Raw genomic sequence first — 26,274 nt, 5'->3', positions numbered from 1 at the left:
ACTAAACAAAAGTAAGATAATTTGAAGTAAGGCTAACATAATAGGAAGTTACTCACCAGGCATTCCTTTGTCTACTGCCCTACATGTGTCATTAAATACGGACTCCTGAAAGGTGGTTGTTATTAAATGTAGGGATTGAAAATTTTAAGAGAGACAGCAATGTGAAGCTACCAAGCTTTCCCTTCCCAGAGGACAGAAGGAAACATTGAATGAGGGCAATAGAACCATTGTCTAACTCTACCTTAATTTAATGAACTCTTCTATGCTAAGATTAACTAAAAATATATATTTCATGTCACAGAGGTGCTCACATTAATGGCATCTTCAATTTATCTATTCCAATAGCCCTTGCAGATTTTTATGTTCAATTTTCCCTCTTTAAGAGGTGGGAGATGATATAACTTTGTTCCTAGTGAGATTCTTTCAAGCAGCAGAGGAAAGTCTTCAGGAATCCAACAAAAACGGAAGGGCAAGTACCTACCAATCTTACTTGATCATTTGTTATGCCCTTCCTTGTAAAATTCCTCAATCAATTTTAGCCCAGAAAAAATGAGAAATTGAAGACAAATGCGCAATTAATTCATTACTCAAGAAGGTTCCTGCAACGTTTTCCCACCATAAACCCATTTTAGGGAAGAGAAGAGCAAAAGATGACTAATTTTTTTATTGTCAAATCTGGAGAAAGCTTATGACACTATGAACAGGAATATTATGCTACATTTCCTATAGGAATTAAAATGACAGTGATCCAAATTGAATTGAGTGATCAGAATTGATGTGTGCTCCATGAAAGTAAAGTGCGGCGATTAGATGTGATGAAAAAAGAGGCGCTAAAATAAAGGTTTAAGGTATGGCTGCTCTGCATCACTGCAGATATGACATGTCTACATTAAGGAGATAAAAAAGAGATCAAGGAATAGCTGGCATAAATAATTCACAGAAACGACAAGCCCAGTGGCATGGTGACTTAACCTCTGCTGTCAGCATACAGGGTAAACTAAAGACATATTGTGACTGCCAAGTAACAATAACATTTTCAGATTATTTTTTATTCAAAAGCTTGACTAACACACAGAATATAAACAATGTTATCACATACTGTGTACATTTTCCGGACATTATACATCAATGAAAATATAAGGTCAATCATTTCAATATATGCACACGAATCAAATTTATATTTTCCCGAACTTCCAGGAGAAATATACTAGCAACTATGCAATGCCTCATTCATGAATCACTTTACTTAGGTTCGATTTCGGAATACGCACACTTGGCTTGACTTCAATTACTATCCCAGTCGCTACAGTACGGTTATTTTCTCGCACAGTAAATGACTGCCCTGGGTCAAAAACCATTTTTTTCATTAGAGTCAGTGAAACAGTGGCATGTTCACCCGGCATGACCATGGATACTCCGTCAATAAAATCAATGCGACAAGCCACATTCCACGTTTTGCTAAAAAGCTGCTGTATATATTTACTTGTGACTGGTTTCTTTCGACCGCCTTCAGACGCCGAAAGAAAATACACCTTTGCAAGGAAACAATTACTAATGATAGCACTGTTACTAGCACATAACACCATACCCTTCTGAACAGACTGCACTCTGACACCCCTTAGTAATGCACCTACATTCTCACCAGCCACGGCTTTGGCAACAGACTTTTTAAACACGTGCAGATCTCCCAATGTAGTTTTAATATTTTTATCGTAACCAAGTAAGTCTGCATCGTCGTTTCTTCTGAGTGTTCCCTTGACTACAGTACCTGTCACCACAGTTCCCCTACCAGGAACTGTAAACGCGTTATCAACTGGCAACAAGAAGGGGGAGGTGTAGTCTCTTGTAGGGTTTGGGATATAACTGTCGAATACATTCAATAATTTCTTAATTGACTGTTCTCCTAATTCCGAAGTATCCCCCTTCAGAGCCAACAGGGCAGACCCGATTATAACCGGTGTCTCAATTCCATCAAAACCGAAGTCAGATAGAAGTTCACGAATCTCTATTTCCACAAGTTCTTTAATTTCTTCGTCGACGACGTCTGCTTTGTTTATGAATACGATTATTTTTTCCACTCCTACCTGTTTCGCTAGCAGTAAGTGTTCTCTTGTTTGTGGCATAACTCCATCCGTTGCTGCGACCACTAATACAGCAGCATCCATTTGTGAAGTTCCAGATATCATGTTCTTAATAAAATCTGCATGCCCAGGACAATCTGTGTGAGCATAATGCCTCAGCTTCGTGGAGTACTCCACATGTGTTGCGTTGATGGTTATTCCTCTGGATCTTTCCTCAGGTGCTTTGTCTATTTCTTCATAGGAAACAAACTTGGCGAAGCCATTCATTTCGGAAATCCTGGTAAGGGCAGCAGTTAAAGTTGTTTTGCCATGATCAATGTGTCCAATTGTTCCAACGTTGCAGTGATGAGAGCCTTCTGAATAATGTTTACGGCAAATATCGCCGAACCGGCCGAAGCCAAGGTGGCTGGTTACATTGGCAGTGGTTAAAGCACTACCCTGTGGCCATTTCCCAAGGAAGGAATGAGTAATATATTCTCTTGATATTGTCCGAAAACTCAATCCAGTCACAGTCGTTTTCAAGAACATTAAACCACGAAAAAATATTAACAATGACTTCATCTTTCATAACATTTTATTTTCTTAGGGCCAAGAAAACTATCCAACAAACGTCTTGAATATTACAGTACGTGGATTTCTTGCAAATCGCCAACAAAGACAATCTCCTTCTTTTGGTGCATTTATAATTTAACATGAATATATCATGATATAATTCTTCCCTTGACTCTCAATTTGGCGACTTCAGGTACGCTCATGAAACTTCATTTGTAAAGATTCTCTCATACATACTTGCTGATATGAGAAATACACATGTACTGATCTTTCTAAAATTATACATAGAAAATAAAACTTACCTGTTTAAATAATTAATACAAACTTCAGGAAAAAACCGTGTTTGATGAGAGAAAGCTTGGAAAGAGGCAATAATCTTCCGCGTATGGTATGTTGTTTTGGATATAATTACGTCATAATGCGTCATTTAGGTCATGTGTTTTATTGTCTTTTGTTTTCCACAGTGTTCTGGAAGGGAGGAAATTTGTTTTCATGTGATTCTGACTCACCATTAATATCAAGTAGTGTCGCATTTAATCTAGATAACCAATTGTATGGCAGCAATTTTTACTATCGGAGTTTGTATTGAATTGTACTGCTCATTTTTTAATTTTCTCTGTCCCAGGCGGTAATTTCCAAACTTATGAAATCTGAGAAATAATTTCTAGTGGACGCCTGTGGTAGTGTATATAAACACCATTTTAGCTGAGGGTGTTCAGATCACCGTGAGCAACGCGCGTCGTAGTACGTGACAGGTAGTACTTTCTTGGCTTTCAGATGTTAATAACTTTGAATTCTTATGTTACGTGGATTTCTCTTCTAATGTGATTGTTGTTTTGTTTGGAAATAGCATCGAAATGTCGGACAATTCAGCATCTTTTAAAGTTACATTACATCGTGAATGTTCTGACGAAATAGAGGTTCGACGTTTTGTTTTACCAAAAAGTGCATCGTCAAGTTACAGCATTCTGCAGGACAAGTTGCATGTTGTTTTCCATTCCATTAAAAATCAGCCTTTCGAAGTGACATGGCAAGGTAAACCTTTCAGGAACAATACTCACTTTAATGTTTTAGTTTAACTCACGTTATATTAAGGTACAATAATTTGATTTCAACATTTATTACCATATAACCCTAGATGATGAAGGAGATCGCATAATGATTTCCAGTGATGAGGAATTAATGATAGCAATGAGGGAAATGAGAGATGATGTTTACAGACTGAGGGTAACCACAGGAAAGCAAAGAAATGTAGATTTAAATGGAGGCTTAACTGGTAAGTTATTTTTATTCAAATTCATTTAGTTTTAATTGTCATGGTTGATTGATTCTTTAAATCATGGTGTTGATTTCAGGTGGCCAGATTCACGATCGTGTGTCTTGTGATGTTTGCTCCGGAAATGTTCTGGGCTTCAGGTACAAGTGCATTCAATGTCCAAATTATGATTTATGTTCATCATGCGAGATGAATAAGCATCATAAGGAGCACTTCATGGTTAGGATTCCGGAGCCAGCGTTGTGGGTATGTATTATATTTTGTTTTATTTATTGCTAGAACCGACAAGTGAACATTGCAATGACATTGGAAATCATTTGGCAGCGTTCGTAAGATGTTAATTCCCATTCGAAAAAATAGCGAGAGGTTCGCATCGATATTCATCAAATGTTATTTTTAGACCCTTCAATAGATATTTTTTTATTTCTTCAAAATATATACTCTCAGACAAACGATTATTGTTCAATCACTTTTAATTTTTGACCCATATTACTTTGTTAATGTTTTAAAGCATCATGCCTAATAGCCATTTCACCAATGAATGCACATGATATTTTGCCACGGGGTCCACCCTATTGAATCATCTTTTGTGGTACCAATAAGTATTCACGTTCAGCTCCTATTCCCTTTTTAAGTGTTTACCTAAGGTTACAGTATGCCGACATAAGTTGTGATGAGTAAATTAATGAACCACAGTATATATAGTTGATGCAACTGTGCATGCATGAGTGGCCTTCTACGATGCCAAATGAAATCGTGCAGCCTAAGGGATATTTTTATACGTGAGGCGCATACATATTAGTATATGTATATACATCTATCGCGAGCACAGTTGACAAAATCATTTGTCAGCGGCCACCTTCCCGTTTGCGAATTATTAATTGCGCAGTCTATGAGATTCGTTAAGCAGGAAACCTACTAAAGGTGAAGCATAAATATCTATCCCTGTCACACGTGAGGTAAACGAAACTATGAATGTACGATTGGCTATAGCAAATGCTTTTCCTGGACCTACTTTTGCGGATTTCAAATTATTTATTTTCCAAAATCAGCCGCTCGTGGGTCATTACGTTTTATCAAGTCTAGCCTCGGCATTGAGGACAAAGCAGTATTATACTATGGTGTAAAGCATAGAGGTATAAATTATTTATATGTCAATAAGAGGCGTAGGGTGTTTCTTTAATAAAGAACTAAAATTTTTAAATGAGATTCATAATTATTTGTTTTGAAGTTTAAATATTGAATTGGAGCCTATGAGAAAGATATTTATATAAATTAAATATCTTGGAAAATCTCCATCTGTTATTGATTAGAACTTCGTCTTCCTCTCATTTTTGGATGTCAATTGTCTTATACGTGAGGAATTAAGTAATGTTTGGAATAAATATTGTTGATTCTCCTTGAGTTCAGAGAAAAATTGATCAACTATTCCCTGTGGTAACACACGCTATTAGTAAATAAAACTAGCTTAATGAAAGAGAGAGAGAGCAATCCAGTGGTGGTACCAAAGCAATGGACATGCTGACTGATTCAGACAATCTATTATTCTTGCTCTTGGTGACATATGAGAACAATACTTAGCGTACCTCGATGTGAATGGAAACAAAGTGTACAGTGCAGAGGGGACTTGACGAATTGAAGTCAAAGGGATTGTTGAATGGCAAATGCCACTAATGCATAAGACTTTCTTCTTTGTTGCTGCAAATTAGCCAGATTAAGTCCAGTATCTATTTCAACTCCCATAATCTACCTCACCATGGCATTGCCTGTAGTGCCCTCCCAGCTCTGCATGCCAGAATAATTAATCCATGAGCCACTTAGGGCACACGTGGCACAAGTTCATCACCTCCAACCCGGATCCTTATATTTTCAGCCAAGTGCTTTTTCACATATCATGATTTATCTAAATGAATTGGGTGCATGGTCATCTTCTGCACACAAGTTTCTATGTTTATTACTATCTTTGCGGTTACTCTAGAATATAGTTGGTGCACTGATACCACTAATTTGGAAAATTGGCTCATCAAATAAGTGCTTTCTGTGGATGAGTTGAAATGTACATATGGAAGTAATAACAAACAAATAGTACCACTTTTCCACAGATATTAATTCAATTCACGACTGGTATTGATGTACTACAGCCTATTCAGTTGAAGATGTACCACATCATCTTCAGACCTGAAGATGATGTGGTACGTCAAAACCGGTCATGGTTTAAGTAAATATCTGTGAAAAAGTGGTACTATTTGTCCATCATTATGTTCAAATTCCACCATTTAAAGCCTGAATTCACCCAATTTGATGATATGGGAGGGGTATCTAAATACAAGTTGAATCCAAGACAAGTTTCTATCTTCTTGAAGTGGCTCTAAAACAAGACCCATACAATCCACACCTGATAAGTATAATTTGGTTTTCATTTTACAGAAAACGGGATTTGGACAACGTCTGTCACGAGTTATGGCTAGATCGGCGCGAAAACACAGGGGGGGTGGATGTGCAAGTGGCGAAGCGAGTGGAAGAGGAAATGGTAGCCATCATAACCATTCGTGTCATTATCATGAATATGGTAGCAGTGGGAGAAGGTATCCAATTCCTCAATTTGTTGAGGAGCTCTTTCGAAACATGTGGTATCCGAATGCAACTCCTCCTGAGGAGCAGGGAGAGGCGGCAGCCGCCACCAGCCCAGACAAGAAAGCCGATCCAAAGGATGATGGGCATGTTACGTATCTGAAAACAATTGGTGAAACTGTGGCATCTCTACTTGATCCTCTTGGTAACTACCCAGTCTATTTTCAATTCTCACGGTATATTTTTGGTGGAGAAAGCTTAACTGCCAATGAGAAAAAAATCCTATTACTCGCAGTAATATACTTATTTTACCTTGTTGTAGTCTTAAGGCCTAACTTTGAACTGCGAAAGGTGCTGAAAAATATCCAGGGTTAACGTATATGCTTGGCATAATGTACAAGGTCTGTCCAATAAATACGCGAACTGAGGCCATAAAAGCTTTATTTTGCAAAATTTAGTCTATAAACCGATTTTTTCCTCTTCTTCAAAGTACTCTCCATTCGTTGCAGTGCTCATATTCCATCTTCTTTTCCACTGTTTAAAGCACCCTTGGTAGTTCTCGGCAGTTAGGCTTTTTAGTTTTCTGATCATTTCTTGCTTTATTGTGTCGGCATCTCCCCAGTCGTGTCCCGTCATCACGTTTTTGCATTTTGGGAATAGGAAAATTCACAGGGGGAAAGATCTGGCAAATATGAAGGATGATCAAGGATGGTGATTGAAATTTTTGCCGGAAACTGCCGGAAAATCAATGCTGAATGTGCAGGTGCATTGTCATGGTGAAGGATCCATCCATTGCCATGAGTTAAATTTGGTTGCACACTATCTCTTAAACACCTGAGGACTGTAAGGAAGAACTCGGGATTTACTGTTTGTCATTCAGGAAGAAACACCTTTGACATCAAAGAAAACCAGGAGCATGACTTAGATTTTCGATCGGCTCTTTCATGATGTTTTGGTTTGATTTAATCCAATTGAAAACGGACGTTTTCTTCAGAGCATTATCACCGTAAACAACTGTCAATATTTCAGTAATTTCTTGATAACTTCTGCTGCACTTCACCAAAAACTTGACGTTAATTTGTTTCTCCGTGATTTCATTAAATTCCATTTTCGACAAACGGTAAAAACAAGGACAACAAGACACTAACACAACTGGTACCATACGCACAGCTCGACAACCCGTCAAGCACAGACGACTCTCATTGGGTCTCAGGCAACTAGCGCAGCTGGTTTTCCGGAGCTATACTCCGCATCATGGTCGACAGATTGCACCAGTTCTTGTATTTATTGGTTAGACCTCGTATGTGCACTCCAGTGGAAACATTAAACTTTTGGAAAATTGAATCTAAGTCCAATGAATGCATATGATAATACCTTCAATGAAGGTTTAGTGTTAAGGTCTTACAAAAAAATTTAGTGAAAAGATTTTTGAGTGAAATTATCATCTAAAAACCAAATGAGTTATCCAAAGCCACCGTGACTTCGTGTGTGCGATAGTAGGGTGGCATGGATTCATATCTTACATTGGTGTATACTCCTAATTTGTGGTGTGCATCATTTTTTGGCATTAAAGTCGTCCCCAGGTTGGAAAGCTTAAGTTGATCAGCATGCTTGGTCTACAAGCATGTGTATCGCAGCCCCCAGCCAGCAATTCTTTGCAATGAGGTATTGAAGAAACAAGTTCATAATATTAATGTACAGTTAGCTCTTGATTATCTATGTGGGCTATCCATTTTGCAAATTATCCGTGGTCTTCTCTTCCCAGAAACTCTAAAACTAAAAAAGAAATTATGGTAGTAAAAATAATCAAATGGTTTGAAACTTTTTTATACGTTTTTTTAAATGCAAGTTTTAAATATGTGGTCTCTCTTAAAAGTTTTTAATTTCACTAAATCAAAAGTTGTCAATTGTATTTAATGTTTTACTTGAAACATTTCTGCACCATCCATACTTGACTATTATAATTTTGATCGCATTCATTAGCCCTGAGAATTCCATGTTCTCCTTTAAGGTGAGCAGTTAGGTATAGCTTTACTAAGCATCAAATAAGTCATTAACTATATACACGGCATTCTTTAAATCAGTGCCATATGAGGAATGTGGTTTGGTCAGTATCAGTGATTATTTTGTAGCATTCTTCCCTCACCGGTCATTTTTTTGTTCCTGACCATCTGATTGGTTTAGATTTCTAAGGAAAATATGTTCTTCTGTTCTCTTGATTAGATAGTTCATTGTTTTTTTAATTTCCACCTTTCTTTTATTTCCATTTAAATTTCTACCCTTTTTTAAAAAATGACTGAATAATGGAAAAAAGTGAACGTTTCAGTGCTAAAAAAAGTCAAATTAATCACACAGAATGGAAAAGGAGAATTTCCATTTGTATATATACATTCATTTACATCCTGACCATATTTTGCGTGCATATATTGGTCATCCGTGTTTTTTGGTTATCCTTGCTTCATTATGCAGTCATTACCTCACGGATACTATCAAGCAATTCACTATAGGTTTCTTTTGTCTCTCTCTCTCTCTCTATCTTAGCTCGAAAGCATGAATGGCTCAGGAGTTGATTAAAAAAAGGAAAACAGTTAACTGTAGTTGAAAACATATATATCTTTATCAAAAGTAAATTCTACCTGCAATGGGGTAAATGCTCAGTGTTTTTGTCAGAGGTATTTAAAATATTTTGAAGATTACACTGTTATGTTTATCTATGAAGGACATTAGATGGGAATAGATATCTGATAAGAGGTGTGTCAGAAAGGTATCCAACTCACATTTTTTTCATTGTGAGGGTGTTGTGCACTACAAATTTGCTTCAAGAGGTCAGACGATCGACAAAGAATACTCCTTTGAAGTTCTGAAAATATTGCGGGATGCCATGAGAAGAAAATGACCGGTCAAGCGGTGACTGGGTTCTTCACCAGGGTAACGCACCAGCACATTATTCGAACCTTGTGCAGCAATTTTTGGCCAAACACAAGTTTTTACAGCTTTGCCAGCCTCCGTACAGTCCCTACATTGCTCCCTGTGACTTGTGGATGTTCCCAAAATTGAAAATGTTGCTCAAAGGAAAGCGGTCCGATAACATAGATTAGTGCAACGTGCGAGCTGAAGGCAATTCCAAAATTTGCATTCGAGGACTGCTTTAAGATGTGGAAGCACCATGGGGAGCGTGTGGTTCAATCAAATGGGGACTACTTTGAAGGATGCCACGGCCTGGGTGACAAAGATTAGCACCAATGCAGAAATATGGATGCAGGTCGGACCTTGTAGCTATTAATTAGTAACACCCAGGCATCAATTTAAAAATGTATTGATTAAATTTGTGTTTGGAGGTAAATTATGATTTGCACATTTCTTATCTTTCACCTTGTCATCGATGGATCAATATATGGTGCATATAATATAAGTCCATTTTCTAATTATGGCTATCAAAATTGTGTACATATTTCATAGTTTAGTGTGAGTATTGTACAGATTTTATAGTTTTATTTTCATAGGAATATTCTGGGCACATTTTATTTCCTGAAGAGATAACTTGCAATCTTTTTTCCTGCAGCATTAAATGTTTAAGTAGTTTGTATTTTATTGCTGAGAAATGGCTGTTTTTTAGTTCCATTTTAGCTAGTTTTTTTTCTTCTAAATTTTAAACGTTTTCAAATTTAGGGATTGATGTCAACATTGAAGTGGAAACTAAGAAAAAAGAGGATCTTAAGGGTGAAACCAAAGAAGAAGGGTCTGGCCAAGAAAAGACCATTAATAATGATGAAAAGCCTGTGGAAAACCCCCAGGAGGCTTCTGGCTGCTCATCCAAACCTGAAATCCCTGTTGCCAATTCGGAAGGGATCAGATCTGAAGTGGAGGTCAAGGATTCAAAAAAGGAAAAGGGGGAATCAGATACTGATGAATGGACCGTGATCAATGAAGATACTTTGATAAAAGCCGAAAAGATTGAGACAGCAGAAGATGGCTCTTCTGGTTAGTATAATTTTACAAGGATTGCACCAGACTCACTATCTCTTCATCCTTTTTTTATTAATAGGTAATCTACTGGTTAAGGCAGGTTTCGGATGGGTACAACTACCAAATAAACATTTTGTTACTTATAAAAAAACACAATGCAACATCCAATTCTACAACAAGTCCCTCTTTATCTCTGTGTACTTCCTTCCCTTCTTCATCCCATCCAACATCCCTATCCTATTCCTGAAAGCACTCTCAGAACGCACTGTGGGAATAGGACTCTGCTTCACCATATTCAACTCTTACCAGGTGGACAAAGGAATTTAACTTTGGTCGGGACAGCTCAGATGATGATCTGTGTAGTGGTTGGCCAAAATATGCCATTACCTCTTAAATTATTGCAAAAGTGTATATAATGGTCATGGAGGATTGCCAACTAAAAGTACAAAAAAACACCGAAGCTGTAGGGATGGCGTCTGAACAGGCATATCATATTTTAACAGTGGAATTGTATATAAAAAAATTATCTGCTAGATATACCACAATGGACAAAGCAGTGGAGATATGTTGATTCATCACCACCAAAGAAACCAAAGGCAATGCGGTCGACCAGAAAGGTGATGGCTTCAGTTTACTGAAATGCAAAAGGGATTCTGCCGATGGGTTATCTCCTCACTGGTTAAACAATTCTTGGACAATACTACGTTAACCTCCTGGATCAATTACAGCAAAAGATACACAAAAAAAGGCCAGGTTTGTCAAGGAAGAAAGTCATCTTTCATCAAGACAATGCATGCCCACACACAAGTGTCATTGCCGTGGCAAACATAGTTGAACTAAGATATGAATTGTTGCCACTTCTGCCTTATTCTCCTGATTTGGCTCCATCAGATTTCTGTCTCTTCCCCAAACTCAAAATTTTCCCCGGTGCACTGAAATTCTCTTCAAACAAAGAACTAACAGGCGAAGTAGACTGGTATTTTGCAAGTCTGAAGGAACCTAATTTTCGAGATGGGATCAAGACATTGGAATATTGCTCGACCAAGTGTATTAGTTTACCGGGAGATTACATTGCAAGTAAGAAAGTTTCACTGAGGTTAGTCGTTGATTTCTTTTCCATCCCAACAACTTTTCATGTTACCCTCGGATGTTATTTTTTTCAGGGATAGCGTTATGTTATTGACCTAAAGTTCAAGTCGCTTATGCACTACAACCATAATTTTTTTCATGAATCAGCAATGAAGCATTGCATTGTTAATAATATTTACTTAAGTGAGAAATGATAGAATAAATATATCGGAACTTGCTCCATTTGATAGGGGCCAATGGAATTACGTTGTATTTCCATTATCCCTATGTAGCCTCAAGATTGGTATAACGATGTATTTTATTGTCTTCAAAAACAAAACACAAACTGATATCCCACACCACAGTTAGCCCCCCCTGTAATTTTTCATACCTCTTTCCTCCCTGTAGTCTACCCATCATGCCTATTCCATTACTACCCATTCATCACTTGCCTAATGAACCTCTCTCATTATTCCACAGTCTTCCACATCCCAGTGCCTATCGATATGCCCTTCATCTATTTTTTCTTGCTTCTTTGGATTTCTCCCAACCATCTCCTCCCCTCATTCACCATACCCAGTACCTCCTCATTTGTTTTCCTCTGTGTCCTTTTAATCTTCTCTGTCCTTCCCCACACCCAAATTTCAAAAGCCTCCAATCTACATGCATTGTCTTGCGTCAACAACTCTTTACCATGCCTTACAAAACCACACTCCAAATCAAAGTTTAAAAGTGCCTTTTCTTAATGTCATAACTCATCTTCCCAGTCATTTATTTCCTTGTTATTGTGAAAGCTTCATTGCATGACTCAATTTTTCTTCTCTCTTATGTCGCTTCTACTTCAACAGTTTTGGTCCGAAACATTTCCAAGATACATAAACTGTTCCACTCGCTCTATTTTTGCCCTAGCACGTAACATAGATTTTTGCTTTCTTGAGAACTGCTTGACCTAGTAGATTTACATTGATTCTCATCCCATATCCATCTCCCTGACTTTCCAATGCAGTCTGTAATACTAGCATGTCCACTTGGCTCTCTGATAAACTAAAGCTCAATCATCCGCAGCCAAATTATTTTATGGAATTGCCTTTCACCCTCATTGCAAACCTCACGTCTGTCTTTTATGTGTTTCTATCCTTTTTCCTTATATCCTTCCCATTTTACCAATAAAGGCAAAGTTATGACCTTAATGTCACACTGTCGCTTTTACTTGGCCATTCTGTAATCTGATTTTGGAATCTCTGTGAAATTAAAGTTATATGCGTGTTCTTATATGAATTTTATCAGGAAAAATTTGGTGCGGAATAAAAATTGTAATCCCTTCATTTTTCATAGAATATAAAATTTATATTTGTATTGTACTTCCATGACTGTTGTGAATCAATTGGTTGTATATTTCTAATAACTTAAAAAAATATATCTGGTTATTAGTGTCATAATTGGAATGTTGATTTTTCATTATGTAATTTGAACAGTTTTTCTCAGTAAACTCATGGTTGTGGTTGTCTTCTTAAAGGTACTGGAAATAAATCGACCGAACAAAATTTGGGAAACTCTCCCCAAAAGGCTAGCTCTGGAGATAAGGCTCCTGGGCCTGTGTCTGCATCACATTATCCAAATCTCAATTTCGACCATGAGGGAGAAAGAATTCCAAATGTCATGGATCAGCCCGGTTCTAACAATGTCCCTATCCTTTATCCTATGGCACCCTATCCAGGACACAATGTTCCAGTTCACTATCCTCCCATTCTGCCTCCCATTGTCACCCATGCCCCTCAACACAATCTACCGCCAGGTCAAATGACAGGCCCTGTTCACCCCCACCATGCACCACCTCCTGTATTCCAGCAAATGAGCCACCCTCGTAAGCATAACATTCATATGACTTAATCTAACATGTCAATTATTGTCATTATAATGTAATGTCATGTATTGTCAAGTGTGCCTTGATTAACCTTTCAAAATTTCTATTTTTCAGGACCTCATATAAATCATTCTCTTGCTCTGATGACTGCGATGGGTTTCAAAAACGAAGGTGGTTGGCTCACATCACTGCTTGAAGCTGTGAATGGTGATGTTAGCAAGGCCCTGGATATTCTTCAACCTGTCAAGAAATAGATTTAGCGGGCCTATTAATTCATCATATTCCATAAAATGCATTATCATTGTTGCATTGTTATATGCAAAGTACTCTATTTTAATCTCAAAGTATATTATTTCTCTACATGTTAGGTAGGAAATGTTTGGTTTTAGGTGGAATAATGCACTATTGATATTGTAACTACATTCATTTTGCTAAGTATAATATTTTGAGAAAATACTTTATGGTTTTACTTCTTCCGTGGTGAAAACTGCACTATGTATCTGTAAAACAGTCAATAAAAATGGTGAACCTGAACTTTTTGATTTTTACCTGCCAATGGTACTTCTTCTGAAATCCACGTTATAATGATTGTAAGTGATCTCTCTTCCTGATTATTGCGGTGAAAATTGACCATAGTGGCAAAGTGGGTGGATGCCTCTGGGATCATCATGTTAGCAGTGCACATGCCTGCCATCTAGGGGACCACCAAAATTTAGAGTACACATTCACAATTTGCAAGTTTTTTACCAAGTGGAGGGAATGTTGAACAAAGCCACTGACTGATGTGATAATGGTCATTAATGGTTCTTTCATGAATGTATCCCCGTGATGATGGATAGTTGGCAATTTGTCCTGGGCAACCACTACTACTCAAATAAGAATCTCCATCAAAATATCTTTGTGTTTATAAACTTGCTGGCCTTTCCTATTAGCAGTTCACCCATGCTAACTTCCCATATCCTTGCACTACGTCTAGTAACATGCTTTTTCTCCATTTGTTATATGTCTCAATTTATTATTTAACTCTTTATACTCTCTTCAACTCCATATTTCCTTCGCTTGTCTCCTGCAATACCTGTGATTATAAGCTTTAACTGGCGGCATACCATTTTGGCTTCCTCCCTATGAGTGCTGGGTGCATGTATGCCCGAACATTGCCAAAGTTTGTCGGTTGCACTTTTACTTCTGCTGATAGTATTCTATCAATCACTTGCTCTTCACTTCTTCTTACCTTTTTAATGAATATATTTTTGATATGCCTTGTTGGGTCTCTTCCCCTCCGGTGTATATTAATGTATAACTATCAACAAATTAATCTTTAAGCTAATTTGTAAACCCGAAGATAAAAAGTGGACATCCATTTTGTAAAGTAGGGGACATTTTATTGATTGAAAGCATCCCAACTTGTTGAAGATGGAAATGTAATATTTGTTTATACCGATTGTAATTAAATCGAAGGTATTATGTTCGCACTGATAAAAACTGACGTGGTCTTTGATTGTTAGATAAAAATATTTAGATTAGTCTTTTTAAAGTAAAGCCAGGAATTCATTCACCAATGTTTATTAATTCTAATCTGAATATTTCTAAATAATTGTAAATATGAAGACCATTTTTATTTTTGACAACTTTAATGACTAGGCATGAGGATATATCGTAATTAAACAGGCCTGCAGCATTACTTTCTTTTAAGTGACGTTTCCTTTTTCCCGCTCTTTGATGGGATGGGACGCCTGGTACTTCATAGATGTCACTTCGGTCGTCATCAAAAACCAGCTGTTGTTTGTTTGGGTTCGTGATGTTTACGTTTCCACGTAATGTTTGCATTAAATGGTTATTGTGATGAAATGGTGACTCAAAAAAATAAATCATTTATATAATCAATGCGTACAGTTGTACCTTGTGCGGTGTTACGTTTGCTCCGGGGAAGTAGTCCGTTTAACTTGCAATCTGTTACCCTTTATTTGGATATACAGCTAGTACCTGGGATAATAATCCCTTGGTCTAGTATCTTATGATGAATGATGAAGAGTCTTCTCAAGAAACTAACCCAGAGTTACACATCAGCGAAGACTTATCGGCAAATTCGTGCAGTCCGGTGGATATTAAACCTGATTTACCCGAAAGTGATATACCAGAATCAGCGTCTAATATTGGCAATACCTCTGGCATAAGATGGCCAGGATCTTGGCAAGACGGAACGCGAAAAAGCGCTTTTCAGCCTTATAGGGTAGGACACTGAAAAGTAAAACCAATTTCCAAAAAACCTTGCATGCTGAGAAGCTTTATTTTGCAATTGTTTTATAGCCAACAACCACTGTGCTGACAAATTTACAACGAGGAAACGTTCAGACTCAGACGCCAGTTTATGAGCCTATTGATGTCAGTCTTCACCATAGAGCAGGGCAGGGTGAAGTAACAAATGATGATCTTAAAGAGGGTAAGGGCATTTTTGTATATCATATGTTAATATGCGGTTTTCGTCAATAAATTGGTAGTGTTTCCATTTTACTTTCACCGGTGTTTTTTTACTTTTTCAAATTAAATTCCAAAATCCTATTGTTTACACGTCCAAATTTAGCAGTCATATTTTTAAAAGAAACGGCAACATACACACTTTCATTACATGATTGTGCTTACTGTAATGATAACGTCCTACATATTGTACTTTCATTATATATTGAGACATGATCTGCCTTGCGAGACTGCTTAAATAAACTACACGAGGATTATGCTTTCTGCTTCCAATTGGCGGTTGACGTTGCCAATAGCAGTAAAAAATGCCACATATCCCGGAAATTTCAAATAAAGTACGGATATATACTACATTCAGAAAGGGGTAGGTAGAGCGTGATTCCTCCTTTCAGAATCGCAAGTTTTCAAAAGTAATTAATTTTTGCGTGCACAGTATTTTTATTATTAATTTTGGCATGCTAAACCCGAATTTGATGCTGTACATCTTTATATTAGTATTTTGGGAAATATTTCTCGGGTCACATGATCCCCTGTGCACCACCAAGATATGTCAAAAAATATTCTATTAAAATCAAATATATTATTTGAGTATGAGTTATGATGTTCTACACATTTTCCAAATCATCCCACAGGGTCTCTGTAAATTGTATTGGATGCAATCCCCTTGGTTTTCATAGTAATTCATTGAAATGGTTGAAAAGCTATTTTACTGACAGATTCTCGCATTCCTCATGTTTTCAATATTGGATTGATGTTGTTTATTGTTTTAGAAATCATGTTCACTTTATTATCATTCTTTACTTCACCTGTTATATGCTGATGATGTAAAATATTTGATGTAGTGAAAGCATTAATTACTGTGTTCCAATGTCCACCAAGAATACCCAATTGGTGCAATGGAAACTTATGTCCATAAATAACTGTAAATGCCTCATTATTGCATTACACCACAAAGCCAACTGTACTATTAATAGTTACGCGATTGATCGATCTGTCATCACCCAAATCTCATTTGACGGATCTTGGGATACTACTTGATAATCAATGAGATTTACCATAAATCTCTTGTAGATATCGTTTCTTAGAAATCCGTGAGTATTTTGGGTTTTGTGACAAAGTGCAAAAAAGTATTCAAAGGCATTGGAGCCATAATTGTCCATAATCGATCCAATGATCGAATATAACTTGATGGAATGCATCTGATGTTAGTAGTTGGACTACCCACTTTTGCCATAAATCCTTTCCCCTTAATACAACTCTGAGGGGATTGGATCTCATTGACACAATTGACCTAACAATGCATGATTAATGGCATTTCAAAGGATGGCCCTAAAAATACTTCAAAGATTTGCGTGACCAATGATGGCTATTCTAATGTATTCTAACAGTACCGTACAGTTCTTAATCCTGAGGCTTCCGTGACGTGTGTATGATGAATTCGTGCTGCTTCTGGGAATTACCGTCGTGTAGGTGAGTTAAGGGGCAACTGTTTCACCTCCAGGACTTCGACCTGAAGATGCCTCCAGGACTGGGGGCGAAACAGTTGTCCATCAGCTCACCTACGTGATGGAAATTCCTGGAAGCAGCATGAATTGATACAGTTCTTGTTTTATATAATCTTATGACCTGTGTTATATATATTTGAAGTGATTGCTCTTAACGCCCATTCTGGCACTTTAAATTTGTTGTGATAGGCAGTTGTAAATGATTATGGAAACAAATTGCTATAATATATAATTAGATCATTCTTGGGCAATGTTTTGTGAAAACCGCTGTTGATAGGCTACAGGCTGCACCTGCAACTTTTTTGAAGTAATGACTGATGTCTCAACAAATTCTACCATGCATGACATTTTGACCCATTTTGTGCTTGCATAATTAAACCACCTTTTCAACTTAAAGGCTGTAGTATGGGATCCCTCGCCACCTTATAGTAATAATTAGGAGATACATATTTGCAACTAAGGAATATGTTAGTTATGATTAGCCTTCATAGCAGTTATCTAAAAATATTTTCTGACTTAATTTCCTATTCAAAGAACTGCAGGAGATGCTGTGACAGTACCTTTTAATGAAGCAATCCACTAATATGAATTAAAATGCAGAAATATCTAAGTGTAAAAATAATTCTGATCAATGGAAATGATTTTTACACTTTGAAATTCCTGCATTTTATCCCCTATATATATTTATTGTATTTACTTACTTTTTAGCATGGTGATTTACAGTGTCTATTAATATTAGTGCAAGATTATTAAATTGCTGGATAAATTTAAAATGGATTATCACAGTAGAAAAAAAATGTATTGACATAGAAAAAATCAAGTTACTGCAATGGTAAATAAAATACTGGAAAAAATAAATGCTGAAATTAGTGGAGAAGGTGAAGAATTAGAGATTCAATTCACCAGCATTGTTCCTCTTATAAATCCGTGGATGTATGAGGCTGAGAAAGGAGCTCAGTGAAAGTTGTCTAATTAACTAAGTGATTGGAAAGCAAGTCAGTGCCATAATCTGTTCTGCAGATGTAACACTGAATTTAGAAAACTGCCAAGCATATTAACAGTAGATCAGATTCCTTTTTATTTTGGAGATTATGAGTAAAAGAAGGCCAAGTGTCATCCAGTGCATTATAAACATGGACAAGAATTTGATATGTACATTGGGGCCACTTTGAGAACCATTGGAATTGTTTGGGACGTATACTCTTAAGGAAATAGAAGGGAAGATCCTACAAAGAAGAAATTGGGAAATTTATGTAGGACAAATACACGGAAATGTATTAAGTTCAAAGGAGCTCCTGGGGTAAGTCAGTTAGCCATGGATAAGGAAGGACAGAGGCTTACAGTCTATCAGTATTTGAATCGAAAGAATAGTGAAGAAAGGTCAAAGTGGATGGTAAATTCACAAGTAATGAACCCATATTTAATCTCAAGTTTGGTGCCTTAAGGTGGACTACAAGTTGAAGGAATTAAGATGGGGCAATAGGAGCATTTTGGTTTATTCCCCAAAAAATTGATTAATTAAGCTGAGTTGTAATACAAAATCTATTTAGATAAAACTATCTGAGAGTGCTGCTTAGTTGAGCTGTGATTACCACATGTTGTGGGATGTGATAGTCCAGGGGTAGAGCATTGGACTGCTAACCGGAGGCCCTGGGTTCGATTCCCGGGGGAATCCCCTCTGGGCACCCTCAGCTCCACCCAAGCTGAGTGATTTTTCAGGTACCAGATCTTCCTGGGAAACAATAGGCAACTCAGGGAAAGGAAAACGCCCCCTATACTGATGTGTGAATTTCACATGCTGTACAGGGCTTGGTACTGGGTATACTCTACCATCACCTATCACACCAACCTTTTGGCTAATTGATAGTTGATAATGATGATAATGATTTTGATAATTGTGGTTTGTTACCGTGCTTTAGGACTAGAACTATCAGGATAAGTGAATTAGTTTATAAATAACTTATTCAGAAGTATTGCACTGAAATTGAGTTATTAAGTGTGGTAAGTATGAAGTGTGTTTATCCGCTAAAGAAGTCAGAAGTATTCCAACTTGAATGTTTCACCTTGTGACACTTATCATTTTGTCGAACAAAAGTTTCAGAATCAGAGATAGATACACCTGATAACAATGGATTGACACCCCTAATGTGGGCTGCTGCCTATGGCCAAATGCCAACAGTTCAACTTCTGTTGAAACATGGTGCAGACATAGTGTGCTGTGGCCCTGATGGAGAAAGCCCCCTTCACTTGGCTGCAGCTGGAGGTCACCATGATGTTTTACGCCTTCTTCTTTCCGAGGGAGCCTCTGTTAACCTAGCTGACAAAGTAAGCCTGTTTAACATTATTTTAATCAGTCAATATCTTTATAATAATAAAATTAATCAAGGTGTTGGTTATTTATTGCAAATGAAAAGAGAAATACTTATTTAATCATTAATGCATATGATGAAATTCTATCTAATATGGACAAACCCCTTGATAGTGTAGACTATAATTCTTTGACATTCAACAATAGCTGTTTTAATCAAATTCTGAAGCAGTATCATTTTATTAGCATGCAATCATGAGTAAATCTGTGAATGATGATGGCAAATTTATACTTTCTCTGTTATAATTTTTTTATTTTTGTAATTAATTTAAAATTTATGGAGATTATACATTTTAAGTGAACAATATTGGCACTTGTTAATGTTTATTCTTAATGCCAGTCTTATTTTTGCAAAACTACTGTTTAGTTTGTATTTTTCTCAATAAAATAAACATATTGGCTTTGAGACAGTTCCTCAATGTGAACAAATAATGTATACTTGAAGTGGCAGATACATTTGAAAAATTAAATTATTTCTCATCTTATTTTTTCTATAAGGATGGAAACACAGCCCTCATGTATGCTGCTTATGGAGATCACCCTCACTGTGTTAACGAACTGTTACTTAGGGGTGCAGATCTCACAATGGTCAATGAAAATGGTGACACGGCTTTTGGTGTTGCCGTTGGAAGAGGTAGCAAGTTAGGTAAGTTTTTTAGAGTAATAAATTTACCTCTAAAGATGTACGTAGGCTTCTCACAAATTGCATTTTTATTAAATTCCTAGACATTGCGGGAGATGCCGCAACAGTAACTTTTAATGGAGTCATTTGCTAAGTGTGCATTACAATGCAGTTTTATTGTAGTTATTTTTTAAGCTTATTATTGGAATAAACATTGAGATATCTGTGAATAAGGTTAATTTAGCTGCGGTATGTGAAAATGAGCGTGGTAATGTCTACTCTTTTCTATTTACTATTTATAGTTACTATATTTTTTTTATTTTAGCCTTTTGTGTGGAATCCAAATTCAACTGTTTTTGAATGTACAATGCCTTATTTTTATTGACATTTCTCGCCTAAGTCAAACTTATATATTTATGTTAATGTTTTTTCATTCTTTTTTTTCAGCCCAGTCAGTTATTGAAAAATACCTCATAATGTTATTGACTTGAATAGGTGTGTGTGGTTCCATAATTGTCAGTCATGTGCCAATTTTATATTAAAATTGTATTCAAGCCAGTTTTTATTGAGAGTTGTCGTCATTAATCATATGGTATCAGCAAAGATTAGCGTGATTCCAGGTGTTCTGTAACTGTGTGTGTGTGACAGTTTATATTTATTTATTAATGTCTGCATTTTATTAGAAATGCATCAAGGTATGTTTGTTTATGATGACTGAATATCTTAATGAGCATTTCTCAGAGAATTTGTATAAATTAGGTAGTGTGTCTGTTTTTGATAATGAAAGTGTGCAAAATTAAAGGATAAGAATTCTTTAAGTCTACTCTATCCCTTATGATAACCTTTTTATAAATAAATTTGAAGTTTTAGACTAGGTACATAATGTACCTTCTTAATAAATGAAAATAATGCATACATATGCATACTTTGTGACAAATAAAAAAGACAAATTAAGAAATGCTCTGCTGCATGTTATTGTGATTTACTGTGTTTTTGTGGTAGAAAATGTGTGTGAGATGTGTAACTGAGATATATTCTGGAATTCTTCTGTGATTAAACTGTTGATGTATGCTTTTATTAAATGTTGTTGTTCAGAACTATGCATTTTATTCAATATTTAACTATTGCCAGCATATTATTAAGTCCTTACATAATTGAATAATGTAGTATGAAACCACTTTAGGGCTGGAGGTCAATAAATTCTACCTAATAGGAGAGAGAGCAGCATATACTCAATAATTATTTGCATTAGTACATGAGGAAAACTGTTAGTTGGTTATTTGTCCTGCATCACAGGAGAGAATAGGGTGGTTGAGGGGCAACTATCACCCCTCTGAGTCTGAACCTCCAGCTGAAAAGTGCTGGCTCTCAACATCAATAAAAGGGGAGTAGGTAGATGTATTTGCCTATTAACTGCTCCAAGGATGATTGCAATGTCTCTTTAGCCTCAATGTTTTACTTAAAGACTTTTGGTGAAAAACTGAAGAAACTGGGAAGTGTCATTATGTGTCCTTTCTCTCTGCTGCTAATGAGTTGGTGTGAGATAAGCAATAGTTGCACTATTGTGGCCACCAGTGTAACTTTCTGCAATGGATGGTGATACAAGGAAGCGTTCAAGTATCAGGCAGTAGTGGTTTTTTTTCTGTATATGACACATGCCCGAGTTTCCTGTTGTTTCTTTTCTTTGCCAATACATCCAAGAAGGATAGTTAATCTTCCTTTTCATATCCATAGTGAATTTTATGGCCTGATCCTGAGAATTTCTTGGCTGGCCCTGGTGGCGGTGGGGTAACATCCTCGTCTGTCAATCCATGGGTCATGGGTTCGATTCCCTCCTCGGTTTTTCTCTACCTAGGGCTTGGGCGTTCGTAATTGTGTCCATTGTTCAATGTTAATAGTCCAATGTAAAAGGCCAAAAAGTGCTGTTTTATTCAGACGTTGAAGAAATTTCCCCAGTTTGTAAGAACCATTTGGCCAGATAACGAACGTGTGATCAACGTATCTTAATCAAAGGGTTGTCATTTTCTCAAATCGCTCCGTATAGGGATTCGTCACCATTGGCAAGAGTGGTGCAGCACCCATCGCTGACCCTTCTGTCTGATCTTCTGTATTTTGATTCTGCATTAGTTCCCATTCCTAAGTAAAGAAGGAATTTCAACGGTAGTACTCAACAAGTTCAGGGAAGACCTTTGTGATCCCAGTGGAGGTTGATTCTTTGATTGTGTCCACTTATTCCTGAATCAGTAGATTGGTAAAGAGGGATGTGACGTCAAAGCTGATAGGGATGTCATGAAACTGTTGTCAGTGCAAGCCAACAATATGTGGTGAAAACACGAGGAGCATGCAGAGCTCGTCTAATCCACACAGAAACCTCCAAAAGAACAATTGCAATGAAATAATAATAATAATACTTTATTCATTTTGAAAAATGGTACAACCATATAAAATTTCGTCAATATAAATATGATTTAACATATAAACATAAGTTCTTAAATGCGATGAAGGTTATCACAAGAGTGGGTGAGCAAGTGACCAGGTATATGCCCTATTCTTGAAAATCTGGATACCGTCAGATTTCAAATGAGGCGGCAGATAGTTATACTGTCATATGTTCATATTATGAGATGTGTTGTAAGTTGATGACAATCTACGATAAGTAGTATTTAGATTTGATTTACCTCCTTTGGAGTAGTTATGGATATTAGATCTTAATTGGTAAGTTTCTATATTGACTTTCTCATGAATAAGAGCCTTAAAGATATATAAACTAAATACAGTCATGATGCCGTACCTAATAAAAAAAGTTTTGCAGGAATCACGAGGTGGTATATTAGCAAGAGAGCGAATAGCTCTCTTTTGTCGTAGCAAAATTTGTTTAACATGTGGGGAATGACCCCATAACTCAGCACCATAATTCAAATGACATTGAAAGAAGGCATAGTAAAGTCTTAAATGATACTCATTGGAAATGAGAAAGTTGAGCTTTCTTAACATATGAACAGCTTTACTCAGTTTATTACAGGTCTGACTGATGTGAGTCTACCAGTTAAGTTTTGTAGCAATATAAATTCCTAATATTTTAACAGTTTCAGCATGAATTATTTTTGATTTAAGACTGTGTACAATAATCTGAGTTTTGTTAGGATTTAAATGTAAATGATTAATATCAAACCATTCCTTAGCCTGTCTTTGTGTAGCGCTAGATCGTACCTTTGTATCTTCTAGATGTTGACATTTTTGCACAAAAGTAGTGTCATCAGCATATAAAGCAGATGTAGGTTTCATAAAACAGGGCAAATTATTAATCATGATGATGAAAAGTATTGGGCTAAGTACAGAGCCCTGTGGTACACCACATTTTACTTTAAGAGCTGTAGATCGACAGCCATCAAGTTCATCCAATTGGTGGCGATCATCCAAATACGACTTCATTAGTTTCAGTGCAATTCCCTTAATACCATAATATTCTAGCTTTTTTAGTAATATTGAATGATTAACACAGTCGAAAGCCTTACTAAGATCACATCATGTTACAGAGACTGACTCCTTCCCTTCAAATTCATCAATGATATAATTAACTATGGACTCTACTGCCAAAATTGTAGATTTCCCAGATCGAAAGCCATACTGTGATTTGGAAAAGAAATTATTTGAGTGAAAAAAATTACATATTTGATCTTTCATAATAGCTTCAAAAATTTCACCAAAAACTGGGACTATGGAAATGGGGTGATAGTTAGCTAAATTATCTTTATCACCTTTCTTATAGACATGTACTGTTTTGGAATATTTTAGAGCTGTTGGAAAATCTCCTGTCTCAAAACATAAGTTGACTAGCATAGCTAATGGTTCTGTAATGAACACAATAATGTCCTTTATTAGGGAATTAGACAGACCATAAATATCCTTACAGTTAGATTTTCTAACAGTTGGTATAATATCAAATAGAGTAACAAAATTTCATTTAAAATTTAAATTATTCAGAGGAAGATTTTGCAGCAAACTGCCAATATTGGCAACATCAACGTTTCGAGAGAACAAATTGTTTTCAACAGCTTTTAAGAAAAAATTATTTACAGCATCTGGGGTGAAAGGAAGATTTTCTTTTCCATTACCATGACCAACTTCTTCATTGATTACTCTCCATGCTGCCTTTTGTTTATTTTTTGCATTCAATATAAAATCCTTATAAGCTTTACTTTTTGCACACCTAACTGAATTATAATAATCTCTTTTGTATTTCAAGTAAGCCTCTTTGTCATGCAGGCTTCCACTGGTTTTGTAAGAGTGATAGTGACTTAGTAAATAAATCATTTCTTAGAGCTAATAATTCCTCAGTATACTAGAGATTATTTTTATTGGGCATAGATTTTAGTATTTTTTTAGGAAAGCATTGTTCAAAAATGTCTAGGAAATTACCTAAAAAACTTGAAAAACACGTTTGCTCTCCAGGGTCTGTGCAAATACCATACCAATTGATACAAGATAAAAGCAGTTGGAAACTCTCTAAACCTTCTCTTGTTATGGGCCTCATGATAATGGTTTTATTTGAGAATATATTTTGGGTTATTCGAGTGTTTAAAGTGAAGATTATTAAGATGTGTGAAATATTGGTTATATGATTAACTACTTACATAATTGCAAGGAACTTAAAAAAAAAACTATGGGGCAGTAAAAGCAAAACAAAAATATTTATCTAAAATTTGAGCTTTTTGATCAAATGTCTCCAAGCTCTGTGGTTGATAAAGAATAATGAAATTCCACTTTTTTTTATTAAAAGCTCTCATCGGCAAATGGTGTTCACTGACTAAAGGCTCAGTCTTAACTGAAGATAAAGGCTGTGTTACAGATGCAGTAAGGTAGTATAGAAGGTCCCAGGTGGTATCATTTGTCATTAGGGCTCTTGGTTCCAAATGTGAGCCAGCTGACACTGGGAGCATGTCATTGGGAATCATCTGCATTGAAAATAATTAAGTCCATAGAATGGTTGTTTAGATATTCAGGGTAGCTTCATGAAGTGTACTAATATAGAACTAATTTATCAAAAATATGGTACTAGATCGCTCAGGTTTCCAGCCATGGCTCCTCAGATCACTGAGATATGTAAAAATGAAATGTCATATAAGCATTCTTCCCTGTAAAGAGTTCTTGTTGGATACTCTAAAACGTGCCGTCATCATCACACCCTACTATATGTAATATGAGAGCCATAATGCTAATGGAGTATCATGACTTGGTTACTTGAGCTTTTGAACTCAATAATAAACATCTGCAAAAAGTATGAAATTCTTGCCTTGTGTTGCTTGAAGAATTTTCTTCATTTTAAGACTCATTAGAGTACAGAGCCAGAATAAATAAGGTTTACTACAAAACATATATAGTATTATACCTCTTGCACGAGACAACTGCTTTCACTCACAGTTACACAACAACTAATTACATTCCTGTTTTTTACTCAACAAATAATTTGAGAAGAATAAGCCAGTATACGTATACAATTCCAATAACATAATAATTCATTTTTATTATCAATATTATTAAAAAATTAACTTAAAAGTGAGCAACCTCAGACAAGAGTAATCAAAATCTAGATATATCCATGCTATTGCTATGCCCTCATTCTGCTATTACTCATCAGTGGCATGAGTCTGATTTCTACCTGAAGGGGCGAGAATTGATGCCAACCCCTGTGGTGTGAATGCTCTTCTACTTTCATCAGAAAACAAAAAAGGATAACAGAGCAATGCCCATGCACCTGTACAATTCTTTCTCCTTGCTAACTTGATAAGGCTGTTCCACGTTTCCTTTGACTGTAAAGCCATTGCTGTATGGTACTAACTATTAAGTAACAGTGTAACCAAATCACATGCCCATAAGGCCTCTTTGTTACCCACAGAAACAAATGATGGCAAGTGATAAAAAAGTA

The 26,274-nt window shown here is 36.3% G+C and overlaps 3 protein-coding genes across 6 annotated transcripts; 2 read left to right on the top strand and 1 right to left on the bottom strand.

Annotated features, from left to right (window-relative positions):
* Window positions 1-1,064: 1,064 nt before the first annotated feature.
* On the bottom strand, window positions 1,065-2,920 carry mEFTu2 (mitochondrial translation elongation factor Tu 2). Its single transcript, XM_071597009.1, has one exon. It carries the CDS (start codon window positions 2,640-2,642, stop codon window positions 1,227-1,229), a length of 1,416 nt encoding a protein of 471 aa, XP_071453110.1. The 5' UTR covers window positions 2,643-2,920; the 3' UTR covers window positions 1,065-1,226.
* Window positions 2,921-3,086: 166 nt separating this feature from the next.
* On the top strand, window positions 3,087-13,912 carry LOC139687342 (sequestosome-1-like). 4 transcript variants are annotated; one of them, XM_071584518.1, is made up of 9 exons: window positions 3,087-3,154; window positions 3,259-3,388; window positions 3,484-3,668; window positions 3,772-3,909; window positions 3,989-4,155; window positions 6,337-6,685; window positions 10,150-10,461; window positions 13,031-13,378; window positions 13,493-13,912. In XM_071584518.1, the coding sequence occupies exons 3-9, from the start codon at window positions 3,491-3,493 to the stop codon at window positions 13,630-13,632; spliced, it is 1,632 nt and encodes a 543-aa protein (XP_071440619.1). In that variant the 5' UTR covers window positions 3,087-3,154; window positions 3,259-3,388; window positions 3,484-3,490; the 3' UTR covers window positions 13,633-13,912. The 4 variants fall into 4 exon arrangements, with proteins under 4 accessions (XP_071440619.1, XP_071440622.1, XP_071440623.1 ...); XM_071584521.1 differs by lacking the exon at window positions 10,150-10,461; XM_071584522.1 differs by lacking the exon at window positions 13,031-13,378.
* A 1,238-nt stretch (window positions 13,913-15,150) lies between these two features.
* LOC139697993 (DNA-binding protein RFXANK) lies at window positions 15,151-21,406 on the top strand. The gene is made up of 5 exons (XM_071596884.1): window positions 15,151-15,608; window positions 15,686-15,818; window positions 19,454-19,683; window positions 20,225-20,372; window positions 20,796-21,406. The coding sequence occupies exons 1-5, from the start codon at window positions 15,393-15,395 to the stop codon at window positions 20,837-20,839; spliced, it is 771 nt and encodes a 256-aa protein (XP_071452985.1). The 5' UTR covers window positions 15,151-15,392; the 3' UTR covers window positions 20,840-21,406.
* Window positions 21,407-26,274: the final 4,868 nt, after the last annotated feature.

The sequence above is a fragment of the Hetaerina americana genome, unplaced genomic scaffold (genome assembly GCF_022747635.1).
Source record: "Hetaerina americana unplaced genomic scaffold, ioHetAmer1.1.p SCAF_1, whole genome shotgun sequence".
Classification (NCBI taxonomy): Eukaryota; Metazoa; Arthropoda; class Insecta; order Odonata; family Calopterygidae; genus Hetaerina; species Hetaerina americana.
This window is presented reverse-complemented; position numbering and strand designations above follow the sequence as displayed.